A 22,252-nucleotide genomic window follows, 5' to 3' on the forward strand; every position below is an offset into this window, starting at 1 on the left:
TCACCTGTGACGAAAGTTTCGAAGAAATTAGAGAACAGAGACAGAAAGAATCGATGAATGTAATCGTCACGACGATTATCCTCGTATACGCTTAGAATCGATCTCTCGAGAAGCTTCGCGGTGTGTGTATGGTTCTTACAAAAAGAAGCAACGGGGGAACTTGTCTTGAATATAAATTACTACGTGTGGATTAAGGTGAGCCCCTAAACGCGGACTGTACACGTAAAACGATATATCGAGATGCAATTCTTGAAAAACTAATAATAATAATAAAAATAATAATAATAATAATAATAATAGTAATAATAATAATAATAATAATAATAATAATAATAAGAGTACAAGAGAAAACAAATTGCGATACGTGTGATTTCTGTTGTGCTGGCCAATATACACAATACAATATCGACTTCTGTAAATTACACGATTAATTAAATTTGCCTGCAATCGCTCGTTTTTTTCTCCAGCCACACATAATAATCTCTCATGCATCGCATACAGTCGTTCGCGGTATACGGTATTGTTGTTGCGGTTAAAAAATAATCGATGAAATATTAAAAGAAAGAAAAAAAAAAAAAAAAATTTTTGGATAAACTCGCTAATTCGAAAAATCTAAAATAGATCGTTGTCAAAAATTATCTTTCCTCTTTTAGGCGAAACGGATAAATGAGAACAAAAGTGAATAACCTCGATTCCTTGCCTCCTCGATCGAGAGTGCGCGGATGAAATTAATCAATCGATCGAATTGATCGAAGAAAGAAGCTCTCAAACGTGTCTTCATTTCATTCTCATTTATCGACTCGTTTGTTGTTTCCTTCCGATCGAAAGCGATCGAACGTAAATATCGACGAGAGAATCGTCGGCTGTCAGTCGATTTTATGTACACACGTATATAAATAATCAAGGCACCAAGGGAATTAACAGTCAATAAATAACGCGGCTTGATACGTCGTTCCTGCGTGTATTCGCGTGCGGAGCGACGCTTCGGAAAATGTTCTTCTTCTTCTTCTTTTTTTTTTTTCGTTTATTTCATTTTTTCGTTCTGCCTTTCCCTTCAACGAGCACGGAGCAATTAATGATAAAATTCATCAGCGTATTTTAAAATCGATACCATCGTGAAAATATCGCGACACACTCACCATCATATTACCGAGTATTTAATTAGGTAGCGCGTGTTATTTGGTTGGACGAGCTCTACTTACACCTGCTAACGCCAGCTTATCTATCAGATACATCTTAAAATTAACGTGGGAATTAAACTATCTGAAGACCGTTCTCTACGGGAATGTCAGTTTAAGACAAACGTGTGATTTTTGCGCTAGGACTCTTAACACACTTTACCTTCCTATTCTATTATGCATTTTGCAAAATTAATTCAACGATTATGATATTTCATTTTTTTCCTTTTTTTTGGAAGGGTGGAGGGTGAAGGGAGATTTCCTCGCGAGAGGTGTTAATCAACGCGATCAAAATAACGATTAAGTTTAAAAAAATAGTAATATTAATTAGAGACGTTAAAAAAAAGAAAAAAAAAAAAAAAAAAAAAAAACGATGATACATATAATAAAAATAATAGGAATCTTTCTTGATTTTAATTTTCAGCTTCACGATATCCTTTCTCGATTTCGATCGTTCATCGACGTTTTGCAAACAGAATTCATTAGGCAAATGCAGTTTGCTTGTAAACGATCGTTAATATTATGTACATTAACTATGCGATAAGAATTATATATCTGGTTCAAGGTTCAACCAATATGTTTCAAGTATTTGTCTTTAAATTCTTGAACCAAGTTTATTATTATTATTATTAAATTGCTAATTTGTGACTAACAGGACAAGTTCAGGATAAATTATAAACTTTTTCATCCTCTTGATCTTTAAGTTTAAATTCATTAGCGATCATTTATCGTTTCTTTCCACATGTAATTTATATATAAATATAAGTTACCCGTGATCGCTGAAGAAACGCAATTATGGAAACATGATCTGACAATCCGGCTCGAATAATTTTTTTCTCTTTCAGCTTTTTTTTTTTTTTTTTTTTTTTTTTTATATATATATATATATAAAAATTCCTGTAGACAAGGAGCAGTCTCTTTATTGTTTCTAATACGAAAAATCAAAATATCTTTTACCATTCGTTTATCATCCGGATTGTTTTATTTTCTCATCGAATAACTTCTTCTTCCCCATCGATTTCTTCTCGACATAATTATCTTACAAAAAAGAAACGTGAAACAAAGAGCCGAGAATGCTCTCAAAATTACTGTGCTATTCCGTTCGTAGATTGAACGTTAAATATCGTATTATATAAATCGAACGAGAGCGTAAATTGATATAAAACGTAACAAGATTAGCACGAAACATCACAGCGTGTAAAATCGAAGTGAAACGAACGTGTGTGTGAGACAGAGCGTGAGACGAAAAACATCATTAATAAAATATCATTAATAAAATCATTAAAAACTTCATTTCGTATTAATCTGGATCCAGTTCTTTTTCGTATTTTATATAAAAATCAATCTCTAAAAAAAAAATCGATCGTCCTAATCATCTATCAATTATATACCATGAATCGGCCTTTTATTGCTCGTGTGGTGCCCCACAACGCTCAACCCTATTTAACGATATAAAGCGAGTTTGATTGTAATCGAAGCATATCGGTAATTGTTTATAATCAACTCCACATATCGAGCAGTCTGGGCGTTTAATTGTCATCAAACTATTAATAACATAGGCTTGTCGGGCTCGAACGCGAACCAATGAGCATCGTATTTAATCGCCAATGAAAAAGCTTCGATCAATTGTTCGCCAGACAGCTCGACGAGATTCGGAGTTGTTCAAGAAAATGCATAAAAAATACCGCAATTTGATTTGGCTCGAGGCGTAAGCGTCACCAAAAAAACGCTGCTAAAAATTACTCAACAGATCCGCCGCCATTATTGTTATTATTTTTTTTTTTTTTTTTTTTTTTTCGTTACGTATCGGGGGCGAAGATCTTTACGGTATTCTCGGAATTTTTCGCATTCGAGCGCATCGCTCGTCTTTTCTCCTCGATCAATTGCCTTCGAGCTTGTTCTCTCGCCTCCCTTGCTTTTTTATTCGCCTCGCTGTTGGCCGTCGATTTTGATTTGTGAATTGGTGGGACGCGACGTTTTGCGGTGCTACCATTCTGCGGAATTGAAGTAATCGTCTTTTTCTCCGGCACGGTCTGGAAAAAAAAAGAAAAAGAAAAAAAGGAAAAAATTAGAGAGATATTATTAAAGAGTCGAGAGTATAACGATAGACAGAGGTGTTGGAGAAATTTAAAGAAATCAAGAGGAATGGAGAAGAAATCAAGGTTGAAAAGAAATGAATTGAAAGAAGATGAAGGGAAAGGTGGATGGCGAGGAAAAACATACTTATAGAAGTATGATCCATCTTGAACTTCTTGATAATTTTTCTAAAACTGGTGATGAATTCTTTGATCCTCGTTTGCTTTTATACTTTTGCAAAAATTTAAAGAAATACCGGAGGCAGAAGAAGACATTTATTCTAGAAATGCAAGGGGATTACATTTGATCGTTGTTAATGGTGATTTAATTTAGAAAAAATTATATAAAACGTTGGGATTCAGGATGTAACAGCCGATTTTTAAAAATATAAGAACAAGACTCAGAATACCGTATACATATAAATACAACGATAATCTACAAAGAGTTCGATTCGATTTGAGAAACGTGTATATGTGCCTCATTCTGAGGAAATTTTTAGCATTAGGCGAATTCGAATGAATTTCGATATTGTCCGGAAACAATTGCATGTATTTCAATTCTTCGAAATAAGGATTCGCGTGAAATCCTTTTTTCAACGGTAGATAATTGTTTAAATTAATGGATTTAATATTTTTGCCATTTTTTTGATTGAATAAGGGACGAATAACGAAATCCGAATGAACATGTTGCGAAATATCCATGACTACGTTAGCATCGACATCTGACGATTTTATATTTTTTGTAATTAAACCGTAACTTAATTTTTTAATGTTTAAATTATTTTTTAATTTAGAGGCATTACGATTCGCGACTTTAGACACAATATCAGCACTTAACGAAGACATTAAAGTGGACAAAAAGTTTTGTATCTCATCGTTCTTCTTAGACAATTTTGGGATATCATTTGCGGTATTATTCGTATCGTGCATCTCGTCGTTCTTCTTAAGCAATTTTGTGATATTATCCGTCACATTATTTATATCCCGCATCTCGTCATCCTTCTTAGACAATTTTAAGGCATTGTCGGTGACGTTATTTTTATTCTCTATCTCATCCGTTTTGGACACTTTCGGGATATTGTCGGTGATATTATTTGCGAAGAAAGTCGATTCATTTTTCGTTTCTACCACACTGGACGTCAAATTAGAAATTAGACATTGGATCGAAAAATCACGACTTTTAGGCATAGAATTTATAACTTCGGATATAGGATTTGAAATTTCGACTTTCGTTTTCAAATCATCTTGTAAATTTACAAAGCTCGAATTTGGAATATTATCCTCTGACGTATCGTATAAAGAATTACTCGTGATCGAATTATTTTTAACGAGTTCGTCCTCTTGGAACTTGCCATTCTCTTTTCTCTTCTTATCGTAAACCTTCATTCTTTCTAGTTTTTCCGATTTGTTTAAATTTGCAGATATATTCAAGTGATGCTCGATATTGTACACTTGCCTTAATTGGCGAAGAGTTTCTTGGGACAATGGAATGAAAGGTTTCGAATCGCTTAATCTCCACGCAATGTTATTGGATGTTTCAGACGAGACTTCTGCCTCTCCTTTCACCATTTTATGCAATTGTTGTTTCACTTGCTCTTTCCTAGACTCTTGCTCGATTTTTTTAGGCAATTCTTTTATCTGCTCTTTTCTAGACTCTCGCTCGAACTTTTTAGGCGATACTTTTATTCTCTCTTTTACTTTTTCTTTCTTAGAATCTTCTAGATCTTTCTTTATCTTCCAAATTCCAGAATAAGTACAATTTTCCATGCTCGTATTTAGCTTACTTTGCGATTTGTGCTTATTCTCCGTAACGTCGAGATTCGACCATATATCGCGCACGATAGAAAAATTAAACTTCTTCTTACAATTATGATTAATTTTTTTCACGTTCTTCTTATTTATCGCAAGAAAATTTTTCTCTAATTTCCCATGCAATATGTTTATTGCGCATAATTTATTCGTGTTATCTTTATCAACTTTATCGTTGATAACCTTTTCGGTTTTCGGCTGATTATCAGCCGATAAACTGTTCTTTCTCGTTTTTGACAATTCTTTAATATCGTTTGGTAACGATACGACATTTTTAACATTTTCTTTACGCGGAGAGAAACTTTTATAAGGAAACTTGTCGTTTTTCGATGGAATCGAAACTTTCTCTTCCCGTTTCCGCGTAACGATAGATTTTAAATTACAAGGCTTTTGCGCGTCGCCACTACGTGGCTTAATTAAATTGTTTTTCTGGGGCTTGATTTCTGGAGTATGCGATCTTGCTCTTCGATTAGTCTCGTTGTTGAGTATCCTCCCTACGGGGCTACAGGACTTAGCTTTCGGTCGAATGCTTTCCAATTTTTTGTCCTCGACTATACTTTTTTTATTGACAAATTGAGAAATATTCTTTCCACCGCTGTGCGTGTTACTTTTTTTCTCTTGCACGTCACTTTGCCTATTTTTCGTAAACGAATTATTCTGTGCCTTGTCGCAATAATAATTATCTTTCCTCTGTTTAAACTCATCATTCTGTTTCTTATAAATCACTTCGAATTTCCTCGAAAAATCTTTCTCAAGATAATCGTCGTCAGAATATAAATTATATTTATCATATGACGGTGTAACGTTCTCAAAATAAAACGAATTCACGTCAGGCTGTAACGATTTCACGTAATTGATTACGTACGAAGTGCACGGATTAAGAGGAATGCTATCATTTTCCATCGATTTTATCTCGTTTAAATTTTCACAAAGAAACGGATCGTTCTCGTAATCTAGATCATAATCTTCATAATAGTTCCCATGCTTCTCTAAATTTTGGGGAAAGTTTAAACCTTGGAACACATCGTCGCATAAACGTGCCTCGAGCGGGAATTGTATTTGGGATACAGAGGAATCTTTTTTAACGTAATTCGGTTTTTCCTCTCTGACGAATATTTTATCATCGAATCGTACACGTTTAGCGGTAACAGATTGGGAGCAGTATGTACGGGTGGGTAGTTCAGCTGGCTTTACGTTATTTACGTGGGAATTCTCGTGGGAATAAAAATTGTTCTCAAGAGGCTTCAAAGAATCGATTGTCTGAGGATGAACAGAAACTGAACGTACCTCTTGCCACTGAGAACTGCGCAATTTTTCTATCTGATCGAATAGTTCGTTTACTTGGACCACTTGTAACATCACCATGTCCCAGAAACCAGCCAGATCTTCGTTCGTCGTTGGGAATTCCTCGCCAGGTACCTGGTTCTGGATCCAAAGACGTTTTTAATCTCGTTGTGAATTTATGAATTACTATTTTATTCGATTCTTATTAGAATAAAATGAAAGATAAATGGAGATATTACGATATTTTTCTGGCACAATCCCTCGAATTGTTGCATCTTTTGGGAAGCGAGTAGTCTAGCTTTGCCAGCGGCTGAGCGCAATTTTCCGGCTGCCTCTTCCGGAAGTGGGACGCTATCGCCACTACTGGACAATTCCGCTTCCGCTAACGCGGCTAAAGAGAGCAGTCTGTCCGTCTCCTGTTTCAGCAACTGTAACAATCGAGCGAAGAATGTCGGTAAACGTTTCTTTCAACGTCCAACTTCATTCCAATTAGGTATACCTTCATAAAGTAATGTCCATTTTTCTCTTCGACCGTTTTCTCCGCCTCCTGAACCTGTTTCGCCACATTTGTCGAGCTGGCGCTCGATTCTAAGACAGGTAAGACTACTTTTGGCGCAGCTGGCTGTTGATCCGGGATGCTAGTCACGCTAGAACTTAATTCCTGCGCGTTACTATCGCTTAAATTCCCATCTAAATTCGTAGCAGCTGGTATTTTTGGTTTCTGCTCGACCTTTCGAGACACCGGCGACACCCTGACACGATAAAGAAAAAAAAAAGAAAAAAGAAGAAAGTAATCGTATCCCCATCATTAGCGTATCGTTTAACGTGATCGTCCTTTACCGACTCGACCGATAGAATTACCTTTGCAGAGGTTTGAGAATTTGTTCCGAGCCGTCCGTAGGTCTTCTAGGGCTGACCACGGGAAGTTGAGCTCGAAACTCTGGTCTCAGGTGTCTCAACACGGGCAAATTCTTCAACGATTCCTCCGTATTTGCGTTCTCTATCGAAACGTCGTTGTTGTTACTAGACTTGTTGGAAACGGTATCGCTAGTGTTCAGCCTGGTAGTGCTGCGTTTGAAGAAGAAACCCTGGGCGAGAGCCCCGGGCCCGTAGAGCCGTTCCACTCGCTGTTGGATGAAAGATTTCTCGCTGCTCGGAGTGTTGCTCATCATCTGACTACCTACTTCCTCCGTCGACCCGTTCAATACGTTCGTTTCGTTAAGCGAGACGCTCGCAACTGAAAACATTTCGTACATGATAACAAGAAAATTTATTTACTTTAACGCGATCGAAATGATACCCGAACAATTTTATCGAGTTTTTTTACTCACGACTGGCGGCATCTCGCTTCGGGGAAGTTACCGAGAAATGTTTGTTCTGTTGGCTACAAGACATCATCTGCGAAACTCCAGGGCTGCGTTTCGTAGGTGTGGAAGATATGACCGGGCTAATTTCAGGGAATGTCGTCAAGACGCCTTTGTCGACTTCCGAGTAACCCTGATATATACCTATCGAGTTTCTCGATTCCCTGTAAGCCTCCACTTTACACTCTTCCTTCAAACCGTTCGAGAAACCGTTTTGTCTGTCCATAGCTAGAGGGGAAATTGATTGGCTCTTAGGTGGATGAGGATGCGCCGGTACGTTCAGATATTCGTTCGATCTGAAAGAAACAATTTCGTGGAAACGTGTTAGAAAGAAGGAAAAAGAGAAATTACAACTCGGTCGAGAATTGTTCTTACCTGAAACTTGCTGGGCTAGTGTCTCGAGTGATCAACCTGGTCCCAGGGCTACTGTCCCTCGATCGAAATCCTTCCCTGAGTTTGCTATCGTATCTATTGATCCCGGAATAACCGCTGATGCTACACGCCAGGCCCAAGTAACTAGGTTTCTTCACTGTCAGCTGCTCTGGTTCCGGACTGCTTCGATGACCATTGCTGACGTTCAATTTCTCATCTGGCGTTAAATGCGACTTCTGCAGCGTCTCACTGCTACCGTTTGCCAGATTATCCGACGAAGAAACCGAGTCACCGTTGCAAGATAAATTCAGACTGTGCAACGTCTTCTTCGATATAGTATCTATGGTATTCTCTGCAAAGGGGAATCCACCGTTTGATACACGAGACCCGGTCGAATGGAGACGAGACCTACCACGCTCTCCTCTACATTTCCATAACGCACTCTAATTTTCATATCGATCCGATCTCATATTCTCTCATAATTCTTATCTCAACGCACGCAATGCCAATCGCGAAGAGGGTCTAGTCGATCGGTTTGTACCGCGAGCCTTTTTCAAATCCTCGAGAAAAAGAGAGAGAGAGAGAGAGAGAGAGAGAGAGAAAGAGAGAGTTGAGAATTGAGAACGATCCAAACGATGATACACTTGAACACGAATCCCATGAAGAGCGAAAGAAAAGAAACCAGCCACAGAGAAGAAGGGAAGAAGCGGATTTATCCCCGGCGGACAAATAGAAGCGGAGATTACGAAGAGAGGGCGAAACGGAAATGTTGAAACGTGCCCGTACGAGACGCGACACAGGAATAACCCTGGAATGGCAAGAGGCTGGCCGAGAGTCACGATGCAAAAGAGGAGAGAAACGCCTCTCTCTTTCTCTCTCTCTCTCTTTGCATCTCCTCTGCTCTTCTTGGCACTGGCGATAGAAAGAAGCTGGTTGCCCTGCACTTGCTTCTGCACTCGTCTACGATCTAAATTCGATCGGCACCCGCGGCCGAAAAGGAACGATCCGCGAGAAGAAGGTGGAGGGAAACTCTGGTAACCTTGAACGTTCCAAGATCGTCCCGTCTAAAATTCGTTGCATTCGGCAACGATGAATGTCCCGTTCTGCGTGGCCTTCGACGACGCGTCAAGTGCAAGGTCATCCTCGAGGGGACGACCCCTCGATTCCTCCACGGATGGATAACACCTCCACGCGATCCAATTCCAACGCGATCCGCGCTCAAACGCACCCGAACCATAATTTTCCATAATTTTTACCATTCTGTCGGCTGGGGGGCGCGGCAAAAAAAAAAAAAACGCCTCGGCTTACTACTACAATTACGATTGTGAATTTCAGCCGATAAAATGCTAATAACACGCTCGCTCTTTAACTTCCTTGTCAACTTCCCCCCCCCCTCCCCCCCCTCCCCTTCCCTGATCTTTATCTATTCACGGACGGGAGGAGGAACGGGGCGTGATACGTCATAGGCAAAAAAAGACTACCGGCGTATCGAGATATCCTCCTTCCCCTCTCCTCCCTGTGCCTTTAAAAAAAAAAAAAAAAAAAAACGCTAGACATCGAAGATAGCCAACCTGATCGGTCGGACGCGGATTGATCGACGTCCAGACTGCAGCTGCCGATGCTCTCCTGGCTAGTCATGTTGGGATGGTGGCTGGTTACGATGTTGACGGCGATTTTCGGATCCGGATCGAGGCGGCGATAATTAAGTGGTTGCACAGCAAGGGAGAGGGGCCTTGTGCGGCGGTTCGATCTGATGCCGGCGGCGCCTGGGACCGACGGCGTCAGCGTCGCGGCGCAGCAGTCGCCGACGTCCTCCAGGCCCGCTACCTCGCCGCCACCACGTGTTTGACCGCTGGCCCGTCGACGATCCTCGTCCCCGCGGTCCTCGTGCACACTGTTGAGTTTTTTCCCCCTTTTTTGTCCCGCGATCTCTTTCATATTTCTTTTTTTTTTTTTTTTTTTTTTTTTTTTTTTTTTTTTTTTTTTTTCTCTTTTTATTTCATTTTTCATTTCAGTCGTTCAGTCGCGAAGAAGACGTTTCTTCGAAAAGAGTTTCTTCGAGACGAGAAAACGTGTCGAGGTGGAGGAAATTATTTCCTTACACCTCGAAACGTATATTTTTCTTCGTTGGCGCGAAGGTGATGGTGGTCGTATCGAGAGAGGCAGATTTTATTTCGCGTTTAAAAAAGAGAGAGATTATTTCAGAATATAAAATCCATCATCTTCGACGTAACGACTCGTCGTGGAATTTTGTCGCCAATTGGCTCGATGCTCTCGAGTCGTTCCTCCGTGTCAACGTTAGAAATAAAACGTGAGAAACGTGCCGATTTCACGTTCCAATGCAACCAATGATTACGTTCCATTGTCGGCCTGTCAATTTTTTATACCTTCGAGAGGAGAAATATTATCAACGTTATAAACGTTCGGCGGAATTACGTGAAAGCGGAACGAATTAGAATCAAGCTTCGACTCGTTCCGCCTGTTTTCCCTTCCCCCTTCAACAGAAGACAGAAAAACCGCATCGGATTAATCCTTTTTTTCACGATGGAACGAAGCTCGAGGGCATCGCGGCCATTAATTGGAAACTGGTGCTATCTCGTAACCGAAAAAGAAAAAAGAAAAAGAAAAAAAAAAAAAGAAAAAAAAATCTGAATGTTAACTTTCACCGAACTCCTTTAAATAGATAGAACGATCTTTCACTCTCGTTCTCGATCGAACGAAGGGGGAGCAAAGGAAAAGAAAAATCGCGCTCAAGAATCGATTCAAGAAAAAACGTCGTAATTTCGCCACGATAACGCGTTCACGATTAGAAAACAAAGCGGAAAATCGTACGGAACAATTAGACGATTGCTTAACTGAATTGCATGCTCCGTGAATCTTGATAATTTCGCGCATAATCGTGCCACTGGTTAAGCAAACAATTTTATCATCGTGTATCACGGAAGAAGAATGGTCCCCCCGATGGTACCGCGACTTTAAAAAGCAAATAACGCGTGTGTAAACTCATCCTCGTGGATCTAATTTTACGATTCGTACACGTACGGTGGAAGAACGTAATAAACGGGACCGTAATAAATCGACACATATGTTATTATGCGCATAGCACGAGTTTCCAATTTTCCCTTTTTTCCCCCTCCCCCCCCTTTTTTTCACAACATTTTCGCTTCAACATGCGATGAGCAAATAGCGATGAAGAGAGAATCAAGATCGATGAAAGATTCGATGAAAGCTTCAAGAGTTTAAGGGCTGAAAGCGAGAAGAATGTAAAAATCTCTAAAGAGATCTATGGAATTAAAAATCAATTTCTTTAACTCCAGATTAGCATCGCTATTTACGATCGTTCTCTAATTAGCAGCTTAATTATTTCGGTCGGATTAACACCGTGCACTAATTGCACGCTAATTCGTTTGCTCGCGGCAATTTTCCACGAATCGCGCCAATTTGTGGCGATAATCACAAGCCGGTGAAGCTCGATCGATTACGATTCACTCTCGAGAGATCGCATGCATTCAAAAGGAATGATTTGCGCGTGCGACGAGTAATCGATCGAGAGGAAAAAAGAAAGAGAGAAAGAGAGAGAGAGGGATTCGAGGGATCCCAAAATTGCTTGTATTGATTAGTAGTTATACGAATACGCAGATTAATTGGATAATTTTACATTATTCGTGTGACAAAAAAAAAAAGAAACATACACATTCACAGAGAAAAACGATTTTCAATTTTGTTAAAAAAAAATATATATATATATATATACATAAGACTGTTAGTTACACACACACATGGGACTGTATTATACAATCAATCACGCTTTCCAAATGACAATTTGGATACCATTTCTTCGCGCGAATTCTTTGAAACATTCGATTTGCAACAACTTCATCTTTTCTCTTGTGCAGCTCGTCGAGTGCAGGCTCATCTATTTGCAAACGTGTTACGGATTATGATGGCGTAGTACGTGACGTGCAGCGAAGCAAAGGTATGCCAAGATAGTGCAAGGTGATCGGATCATGCTTCGGATCGTGAATGCGATTGACGATGAATAGATATACGTATACGCGTAGACGCGTAAGTGTAGGGGAATTTGGTAAATGGTGTCGGTCGGAACGACACCTAAAACAGATGATCGCTCGCCGATCGAAGAGATCGCGTCGTTATTTTTTTACCAAGCTTTCGTTTCACTAGCTTCGAGTCAAAATTCATTTCTCAATCGAGTAATTACACCTCGTTAACCTTAACGAGTACGAGACACTGTCGAATAAAAACCGGCGAAAAGAAGATTATCGCGGGACGAGGGATCAAGGGAGCCGTCTCAATGGGAACAGTGAAACTGTTGTTGGATAAATAAAACGGTTCGTTGCATTTGCGAGAATACGCCTGTTAAATATATAGGTTTATATGGAAACGATATTTCACGGTGAATTAAATATACTACGGTGATGAAAGATTGGATTCGCGCACGATGCATTATTTATCTAGAAGAGAAGAAAAGAAGAGAAAAGAAAGAAATGGAAAGCTTATAGTTTGCAACTACTGAAGAGTATCCAGCGCCGAGATACGATCGATGAAATCGTATGCTCACGAAAATCGTAACAATTCGTCACGGAGGGGAGAAAAAAAGAAAAAAAAAGAGAGCATCGTCATACCTCCTACGCCAATGTTTCCAAAGCAGGAACTTGGAGACGTTCTTCTTTGCTACGGGGTTCACCGTGTAGGTGCCACTTTCGATTTTCAGGGGCATTTTCAATCGTGGCTCATCGAGCTCCCTAATCTTCCACGATCCTTACAGAATATTTATTACACGATGATATCGGTGCCAGGATTACTCGCGATTTCGAAAAATCGATTCGAGCTACGTTTAAATTCCCGAGAGATCGCCGCCCATTTATCGCCCGATCGTTGAATCGCGGCGGACGAGCGGCTAAGATCGAGGCAACATCGATCGAAACTTCGCGACTTTAGACCACCGTGTTTGCAATCGGTTTTCCGCGCTCTCTCATTTCGCCCAGATTTATCGTTTCCACCATTTCCGAAATGGAAAGTGATAGTAGTAGCTCGATCGAAAATATCGTCCAATGATGAATCACGAGAGAACGACGAGGTTAACACGGGATCTTTCTTCTTCTTTGGGCCGACCTTTGTCACAACCGGCAAGAACTCGCGAGGGCACGTTGCTAGGATGACTAGTTACCGAAGACTGGCATTCCCATCTCATCTCTCTCTTCTACGGCTCTAACGCACTCTCTCCCTCTCTCTCCTCTCTCTTTATCTTCCCTCGTGCTCCCGGCACGAGGATATTTCGGGACCACTCAAAAAACCACACGAAAGCACACGAGCCGCTTCCCCTCGCTTCCCCCCTACCCTTCCCCTCCACCGGAATAACCATCATCGTTCCATCAACCAAGATTTTCGAATTCTTTATATCCATTTTTTTATTACACCTTTGCACTCGTGATTCGAAGAAGAACAAGTTTGTGTACGTCTTACAGATTTTTTTTTTTTTTTTTATTATTTTCCCTTTCTAAATCCTGCAATCCGAGGAAAATAAAACGATCGGGTAATATTGCAAATTTTTGATGCGAAGAGTGAGAAATGCACACGGATGTATCCAGATGGTTCCTTTTTTTCTTTTTCTCTTGTTTTACGTTGAGATAGGAGGGGCAAAAAAACATTATTTGCCCTGTTTGCGCACAAAACGGGGAAAGGAAGAAAAATGTCGAATATCGAGTATTGGAAAGTTTATGAAGAGCGTGTGATGAATAGATGTTATTAGTGGCGGAAGTGGGGTAGAAAAATACGAGGTTAGTGGCTTGAACACGTGTCTGGCACGCGTACCATTTCCACAGAAGTTCACGCATCGGAAGAGAAGCTCGTGCGTTCGATTTCACGTTCGTAAGAGCGGCAAAGTAGTCGCGGAGGAGGAGTTCGAAGGGTTAATAACCCTCTCTTTCGAGAAACCTTTTCAAAGACTCTGCTCTTCAATAAAGCATTCGTAACCAGCTGGAGCCTTCCTTTTTTCTCTCTCCTCTTCCCCCTTTTTTTAATTATCTTTTTTACCATTAATATCCCTAAATATTTGATATTTTTATTTACGATGGACGAGCGCTTTGCTCTTTATGTCTTCTGAAATTAATTCACGAAGTTTAAAATTACGTATGTACACGCATTCACATTACGCATTCCTAATCGAAATTTAAATATTTATTCCTCGGTTTCTTCGGGAAACGTTCCTGTTGACGGAAGAATCGTTAGTCGACGACTAACTCTCACGTGGACGAGAAACCTTCCACCCTTTCCCTTCGGTGACACGAGCCGGTGCTTGTCGGTTTCAATTACCAGATCCATAAATCACAGACAGCGATTTCCTCCAAGGTACACGGAAATAGACGAACGGTAAACGAGGAAAGCGAAGAGGTGGAGGAGATCCTCCACCGTCCCACAGATTCTTCTCGAGAATCAGACTGGTTTCTCGGTACGGGGTAATCTTTTCAACGAAACGATTAAAACGTTGTTGTTTGAAACGAGTTGGAAAAAAATTCCACGTCGCGTTGGGATGCGACGTGTTTCTCGCGCGTCTGAGACGGGGGCCTCCCGCTCGTTTGATCCGAAACGAATGTATCCTGGTCACCGAAAAAGTCCTCCAACGACATAAATACGTGTCGGGACGCACGCATGACTAGCGTGAAACAAGAGCTGCCGTCTGGGAATGCAGAGAGCGAAGCTATGAATTCAAATGCAATATGGCAAAGCCGATGGTTGTGGTGGTGCTCCATTCAAGGGGTGCAGCTGGGACGGAATGGAAAAACCTAAATAGGAGTTTCTCGGAGTTAGAGCTCTGAGCGTGAATCGTCGACAAAGTGGTTTCTAACCACTTTTTCGATCGATCGAAAGCTGCAGCTTTTGTTGGAACGCGGCCACTCGTCATTTTCGCCGGTCAATCAATCCATTTATATAATAGTCTGTGTTTATAGTCGCGGACAGTGAATTGGGGAGGGGCTTCGAAGGGATAAAATGTTGGGAAGGATCGTTGGTTTATCGACTCCATTCATAAATATCGATTGAATGGCGGCTCGAGCGAGTAAATATAGCGCGTATTGCATTCAAACAAACGGGAGGAGAAAACGCAATGTGCACGAGGGATAAAAACACCTGGGCTTATCTCGCTGCGGTTAACTAATGATTCTGACCGGGGAACGTGATAACTTATCGGCTCAATGTTGGCATGTTTTCGTACATTGAAACGTAACTAAAGCGATTTGCCACGCGGGCAAATAAATGAAATATTACGGCAAACGAGCGCAGCTTGTTGTAAAACTTTGCCAATCACGAATGCTAGAAATAGAAAGAATCGTGTTATCATTCGATTTTATTCCTGTTTCTCTAAACACGGGACAACCTGTGAATAGTAGAATATTATTGTGCGGATCGCGTTCAGCCCGTCGAGGAAGATAGCAACTTATCAAGTATGCCGAGTCGCGTCCCCTCGAGTTCCTTCTTCTTCGACACATATCGCCTTCTATCCGAGTCGCTACTTTCTATCGGAAAAATCATTCGCGGAGAGGAACTTACGATATACCTATCGATTCCACTCTGGAATTTTGTGCACGGCCGGGATAAGCCTCGGCTCCAACAATTTCTCCTACCATTTCTGTTTGCCGAGTGAGCGGAAAGTCGAACGGTTGTTCAAGATTTTGCAAGTCACAGGTGTCAGCGAAGAGACATTAAATGCGAAGATGGTACGCGTATACGATATTTGCATGCAGTTTGCGCAAACGTTTAAACCCTCGAGCGAGAAGAGAGTTAATTAAACTATTAAACGAATAAATCGAATCGATCCATCTATCTATCCATCGTTGGAAAAATTATTTATTCAACGATACCATCTCCTCGATCGAAATAACACTTCGAGTTTCGAGTGACGAGTCCGTTCTCCTCGGAAGAGAACGACACGGACGTGGTGTACTAGGTAACTCTATCCAAACGTCGTGGTCGAGAGCTCGCAAAGTATATTGAGTTACGAAATGAACGGTAAATCGAGGGGAGACGAGCCTAAAATAGAGAGCCACTGCCACCGCGACACGGTTTAAATACCGGCATTAAGACGATCTTCCGGTTATACCGAGCCGCAAGGATGGATGACCGTGGTGGTGGTGGCTGCTTACGTTCGAAAGCGCGCTTCTTAAATTAAGCCTCGAGCAATATTTTTCATACCGAAAAATAATTAATTAAAATTCCAAATATTTCCGACCTCTCTCGCTCCTCCTCCTCCTCCTCCTCCTCCTCCTCCTCCTCCTCCTCCTCCTCCTCCTCCTCCTCCTCCTCCTCCTCCGTTTCCGTGATCAATTCATCATCGACGATGTCGTAGGGGAAATATCTCAACCTTTATTTTACGTTTAAATCGTTCGAAATCGTAATCTCGAAAGCGTAACAACAGCGACGAATCGGCTCGAATCGCGGGGACGGATCACAGAATCCCTCTTTTTCACGAAAATCACCGTGCCTCCAAGTGTCGCCGGTAGTCAGGGGTAAGTGACACCGGGTGAACTCTCTCTCGTTTCTATATATAAACGAAAATAAACCACAGTGACATTTGAACCGTGTTTCCCTTCCGTCCCCGCGCGCACGATCGTCGATCCCTCTCTCTTCGGGACGCGACGACGACGCGTACCAAAAGGGAACGGCGTTGCAGCGTCGCGACGATCGCCGAGAAAAATTGTGTCAGCTAAATTAGGAGAACGCCGGCTTCTCTGCTGCTTTCGGAACCGCCTCTTTTTTTTTTCTTTCTTTCTTTATTCTTCTTCTTCTTCTTCTTCTTTTTCTTCTTCTTTTCGCGCTTCTTTTCGTTTACATTGGGAACGAACGATTAATCAATCCCCCGCCAAACTGGACTGGACTTCTTGACTCAGCCAAGAAAGCCGGCTTTTGTTTTTTTCGTCCCTTCGAACGATCGCGCCGCGATTAAGATAGACGAGAGAGAACGGGGTCGAAAGATATTCGAGAAAAATGTTGCACGCGTTCGGGATCAGAATTGGATTGAACTTTGGTTTCGGGCAATCAAAAATTTCATCTCTGTGCTTAAAGAAGACGGAGAAGACGAGGAGAGAGGAAGCGAGTGAATTTTCCACGAATGATCTACGAGAATTTCTTTCCTATTTAATTTCTTTCTTTCTTTTCTCGCAAATGTCTCGAAAATTGAATAGCACTTTTTTGAACTTTTGAATTGCATAATATTTAAACAAATATATTTTCATTACATTCGAAGTTATAAAATATGTCACGAAAGGAAGGAAAGATTGGTTAAATACTTTTAAATACCGATGATGAATGATCGATCGATGATTCCGTTTCCCCTACTTAGAACGTGACTCATTTCATTGTCCATGTAGGTGGACACGTAGATGATCGTGTTTACTCGAAGGAAAGAAAGTTTTACTTTCTAACCTTTTTAAACCATTTTGCCAAACGAGATTATTCTCACCGCTTCCGAGATGGCGCTTTTACGATTCCTCGTAACCGCGTCAATTTCTTTTTTTCAACGGCCTTCGTAATTCGTCGAAGGAAGCTATTACCAAGTCGATATTACCAAGACAATACATCGCGACGTAACGTTCGTCACCGATTGCCTAAACGATTCTAATGAAGCAGCGCGAGGAAATCGCAAGCATTGTTTCGCCACGCGGCAGGAATAACAATTAACTTTGCCAACGCGGACCATTGGCGAGCATTGACAGATTATTCCCTTCGATCCGTCGCGTCTCACACGAACGGAAGCTCGAACAAACGAACTCTCGAGGCCGAGAGAGAAAGAGAGAAAGAGAATACGCTTCCTCGACGGACGAGTAACTTTTCAGGACGGGACGAAACGCGGAAATACCGCGGGGAGGAACGAGCGAATTCATTAGCGGACTTTCACCTCGATAACCAGATATCCCCCTCGCTCTCCACCGATCTCCATCCTCGTCACTGCAACAATGCATTGTGACGAGAATTGAAAATCACTTACGCAGATGGAGAACCGTATCATCGGGAGAGAGAAAGAGAGAGAGAGTTTGCCATCATCCGGGGACGGTCGTTACTTCCTTCATGTTCGAGATTCGTTCGAAGTTGATGGACATTCTTCTGATGAAGATATCTCTCTGAAGAATTCCCTCCTCTTGAGGATTTTTTTGAGCGTAAATCCTTGGCAGCAAGTTGGTCGCAAGAGGAGACAAAATCCGTATTTATTCTCGGGGTCGGTCGGTTTTGGAAATCGGTCGGGTTGTTATTTTTATCGGGGACGATGGTGGATGGATCCGAATCGGTCGGTGGCAGGAAATAAAAACGCGTGCATTGCACGTGCAACGAGAGAATGCGTAATAACGATGCGCACCGTTATTAACGATTGTTAACGATTCCCGAGAGCTTAATTACTTTTCAGACGTTTGCGTGTCGAACGATTCGCGGTTGAAATTGTATTCCTTGCGCGGTTTAAAAAAGGAAAGAAAAAAAACGCAGGTGGATTTTAAATATCGTGGTAAAACCGTCGACGACGTCGACTTTCTTTCGAAAACGTCTCTCTGTTCCTCCCTTCCCATCCCGTGGAGGAATAATTTTAATGAAGAAACTCGAAAAATTAGTGTCAATTGGGGCTACTTTCCAGCCTCTGATACCAACTTGCATAAATTGAGCGTGGGCACACGTTCGCGACCCAGAATCGCGAGACAACGAGGCTATCTTCTTTTGACCGTGCGCACGGAGATTCGATGATGAAAAAGGGTAAGAGAAAAGAGAGAAAAAGAAAAAAAGAAAAAAAAAAGGAACTCGCATAAATTTGAATCCATTGAATCACTCTTGGCTCATTCGAACTCGAGTTTTCGCTTCCTTCTCCTAAATTGAGTTTCGTCCATTCAAGGGAGGATCGAGCGGCCTCGTTTAAAAATTTCCAATTGCAAATTTCGAGTGGATAAATTGAGCTCGTGACGCGGCATTCTCACGGAAGAAGAAATTCTTACGAGACACGAGCACGTTTTCTTCGCTTCAGTTTTGTTCTCGTATGGAAAAAATGAATGAAATTGGACGCAAGCCAGTGTGAATCATTGGGGCTCGTTCGACGAATACGCACAAAGGGAGACAACGTATGATCACTCGTGCCATTTTGGAATTACGTGCAAGTGTGGATACATTTCTGGTCAATGATTATGTGTTAATGAGTGAGAGAAACTTGTTATTTCGTGCGCGATTGTTGCCGACGTAGTGACTAAACATTGCGTGCATTTGTACATTATCATTGTTGAGCTACGAGAACACTAGGGTGGTTCTATAATATGATAATGAAAATGTTTGCGAGCGTCTACATTTTCGTTTAAATTAACACGTTTAAATAAAATACGGAACGGAACAACAAATAAACAAAAGTTCGAAAGAACGAACAACTATTCCTTCGTATTTTAAAACAATTTGTAAAAAAAATTTATTTGTCGTTTTATCGATGTTACTTTCCCTTACAAACTACTGTGAAATAACATATCAAACAATCGATTGTACGTTATCGAATGTGTTTAAGAATTAATTACATATATGCTAAAGAACAATTGAACAATATTGGACGTGGTATTATTAAACAAAAGAGACGACAGAGGAGAATATTCTCGCAATAATTATCTTCGAATGGATTAATAAAATCGGGTTACGATTACACGTTGCACGAGTTATTTCAGCGTCAAATAATCTTTAATCGTAAATTACCCGAGCAGATGTAATCATTGTTCTCGGAGGCAGCGATTAATTATCATTCGTTATTGCGTATTGTCTGCAGCTGTCTTTCCCCGTACGCTAGTTTCGTCTATACGAAACTACGATTTATCACCTTTCCCTCAACAACAACAAAAAAAAAAAAAAAAAATTCCCCATTATCCATTTTCATTCATACCTCGATTAAAATTATCGCGAGTAACGAGTCTACGAATTCCACCTTCCCTTTTCGATTAAAATTGCCGCCAGCGAGAAGGGGCGAGAAAAATTCCCCTCGAGGGGAATTCCAGATTCTGGTCAACGTTGCACTATTTTTATTCGAGGAAAAAAAAGAAAAAAAACGCGAGCAGCGAAAGAATACTCGAAATGACGGAAAAGGCGGATGTGCGAGATTTTCTTCTGTCGTCTCTTTTCCTCCTTCACTGGGTTAGGATCAGAGGGAAGGAAGCGGGGAACCGGATTTCCGAAAAAGGGAAAGCGACTCGGGATGCAGGTTGCCTGTGTGTCGCGAGACTGTGTACGCACCCACGCGAATGCGATAAATTATACGAGGAGGCGGGAGCGAAGGGTCACCATAAAAGAACCTGTTACCGTTCCAGATATTAATCCGGCTAGCGGGATAATAAAATTGACTAGCGCCCCGCGTTCGTTGCTTTTCGAATAAAACCAATGAGACTTCGTTCGAAGTGAATTTTCCCATCTATTCCACACAGATTCTTTTGTAGCGTCCTTAATCGCGTGATTTATATATCGAGTTCAAGTATCGAGTATAACATAATTGCTATAAGGAGCAACAATGCTGTCAACTTGTAACAAGTGATTATTTGTTTTTTTTGGAAAGAAATTTTGCCGTGTTTCGAATCCAGATAGCGATCAGTTTAATAAAATCGTAACACCTCTTCGTAAGGGGGGTTGCTCTCCTCCCTTGGTTCGCAGGCCAATAACCTGACGGAAGATAAAAGATAAAACGTGAACGGGGTTATCCCGCGATCTCATTCATTTAATCGTATCGCCGTTATCCTATCATTGAGCGTTAACCTACCTCGCCTAGTAATAAAACCCTATTCGCCACATCCGATAAACCTGTTAAAATTGTTCGAAATATCGAACAAACGAAATGTAAGGTTGCTCGTTTACGCGAATTAAGCTCGCCTGTTTTTTCGACGAATCGATGAGGGGAAACAACGCGTTACCACGGTTACCAACGTATGCACTTTTAATTGAATCATTATCCCGTAAAAGGAGTACACGTATCATCGATAATTGTCTAACCGACTGACTTCTGTTAATGATACCTTCTATCCAATTAAATTACACCTTTCAGCAAATATCGCGTGATTCCCACCTTCGAGGTGGGGAAACGAGGGACGAGCGATGAACGACTGGAACTATGCATATTCGAGAAATTTCTGGGACAAAGTCTTTTTTTGTCTGCTCGCAAGAAGAAATGGCCGAGTGCGAACTATCTGTGGTTCTCTATCCTTTTTATTGATCGTCCAGAACCGGTATGTACCACGCAAAACGAACAGCGCAACATGGAACAAGGGTTCTGGAAGAGCACAATTTCTGTACAACGTGAACTTATACAAGTCCATTGTAATTATGAATTCTAGCTGAAAACACGATGTTGAAAAAAGAAGAAAAAAAAAAAAAAAAAAAGAAGAAAAAAAAAAAAGAAAAAACAAAAAATAATCCTCGAATGTTTAGATAAAAGGTTAAAAAGAAATGAGGAAAGAGGGAAAAAAAATGAAAAGAGCTAAAGATTTTTCTCACAGAAAAATAGGTCGCCGCTGCGTAATGTCACGCGATTCCACTTTTTAATCTGCACGAGAGAGAGAAAGAGAGAGAGAGAGAGAGTAATGGCGAAACAATGTTCCCACGGAAACTATAGGAACTTCCTGTATCACTCGAAGAACTGCATTCTGCCACTGTTTCACGATACTACGAACTTTCGAATTACCGTTGAGGGAATTAAAGGAAATCGAACCTAGAATGAATTAATATTTCATGAAGAGCGGTACAATGAGTGCAATGGCACGTGCATGTGCACCGGTTTAGAATAGGAAGAAAATTTTGCATATACCTTTAAACTATATATATATATATATAGTTTAAAGGTTCGATATTATTCTGATATAAAGTGTGAATGCAGAAAAGGAATTGCAATCAGCTGGTTGTGGATGGAACGCGTGAACCGAGAATGCAGCAGCTGCCCGATGCAGCAGTGGCCAAGTGCCTTTTATTGCGTTCGTATCGTCGATACCAGCTCGCACGCGGTCGATTCGGCTCATCTTGAACCGATAAGAGCGCTTTCTTGCTCCAAGAGCATTCTTCTGCTCTCTCGTCGATCCAAATTGATAGCACGGAAACGAAAGCCAGTTGCATTACGACGCAATTTGCATAAAATAACACATCGTTGTTTCACCGTTCAACTCCAACTGGC

At 41.1% G+C, this 22,252-nt stretch overlaps 1 protein-coding gene across 7 annotated transcripts in view; it reads right to left on the reverse strand.

Annotated features, from left to right (window-relative positions):
- Positions 1-291: 291 nt before the first annotated feature.
- LOC122714319 overlaps positions 292-22,252 on the reverse strand; it is a 35,503-nt gene continuing 13,542 nt past the window's right edge. For 6 of the 7 annotated variants that reach the window (XM_043935572.1, XM_043935570.1, XM_043935569.1 and 3 more), the window contains 8 exons: positions 9,654-9,994; positions 8,086-8,434; positions 7,678-8,006; positions 7,208-7,583; positions 6,846-7,098; positions 6,586-6,774; positions 6,350-6,487; positions 292-3,211 (listed from right to left, as the gene is read on the reverse strand). In XM_043935572.1, the coding sequence (XP_043791507.1) occupies positions 2,978-3,211; positions 6,350-6,487; positions 6,586-6,774; positions 6,846-7,098; positions 7,208-7,583; positions 7,678-8,006; positions 8,086-8,434; positions 9,654-9,994 (2,209 nt within the window). In that variant the 3' untranslated portion in view covers positions 292-2,977. The remainder of the gene's footprint in view (positions 3,212-6,349; positions 6,488-6,585; positions 6,775-6,845; positions 7,099-7,207; positions 7,584-7,677; positions 8,007-8,085; positions 8,435-9,653; positions 9,995-22,252) is intronic. The other variant, XM_043935566.1, reaches the window with a different exon arrangement.

The sequence above is a fragment of the Apis laboriosa genome, unplaced genomic scaffold, assembly GCF_014066325.1.
Source record: "Apis laboriosa isolate Shangri-la unplaced genomic scaffold, ASM1406632v1 scaffold29_cov151, whole genome shotgun sequence".
Taxonomy (NCBI): Eukaryota; Metazoa; Arthropoda; class Insecta; order Hymenoptera; family Apidae; genus Apis; species Apis laboriosa.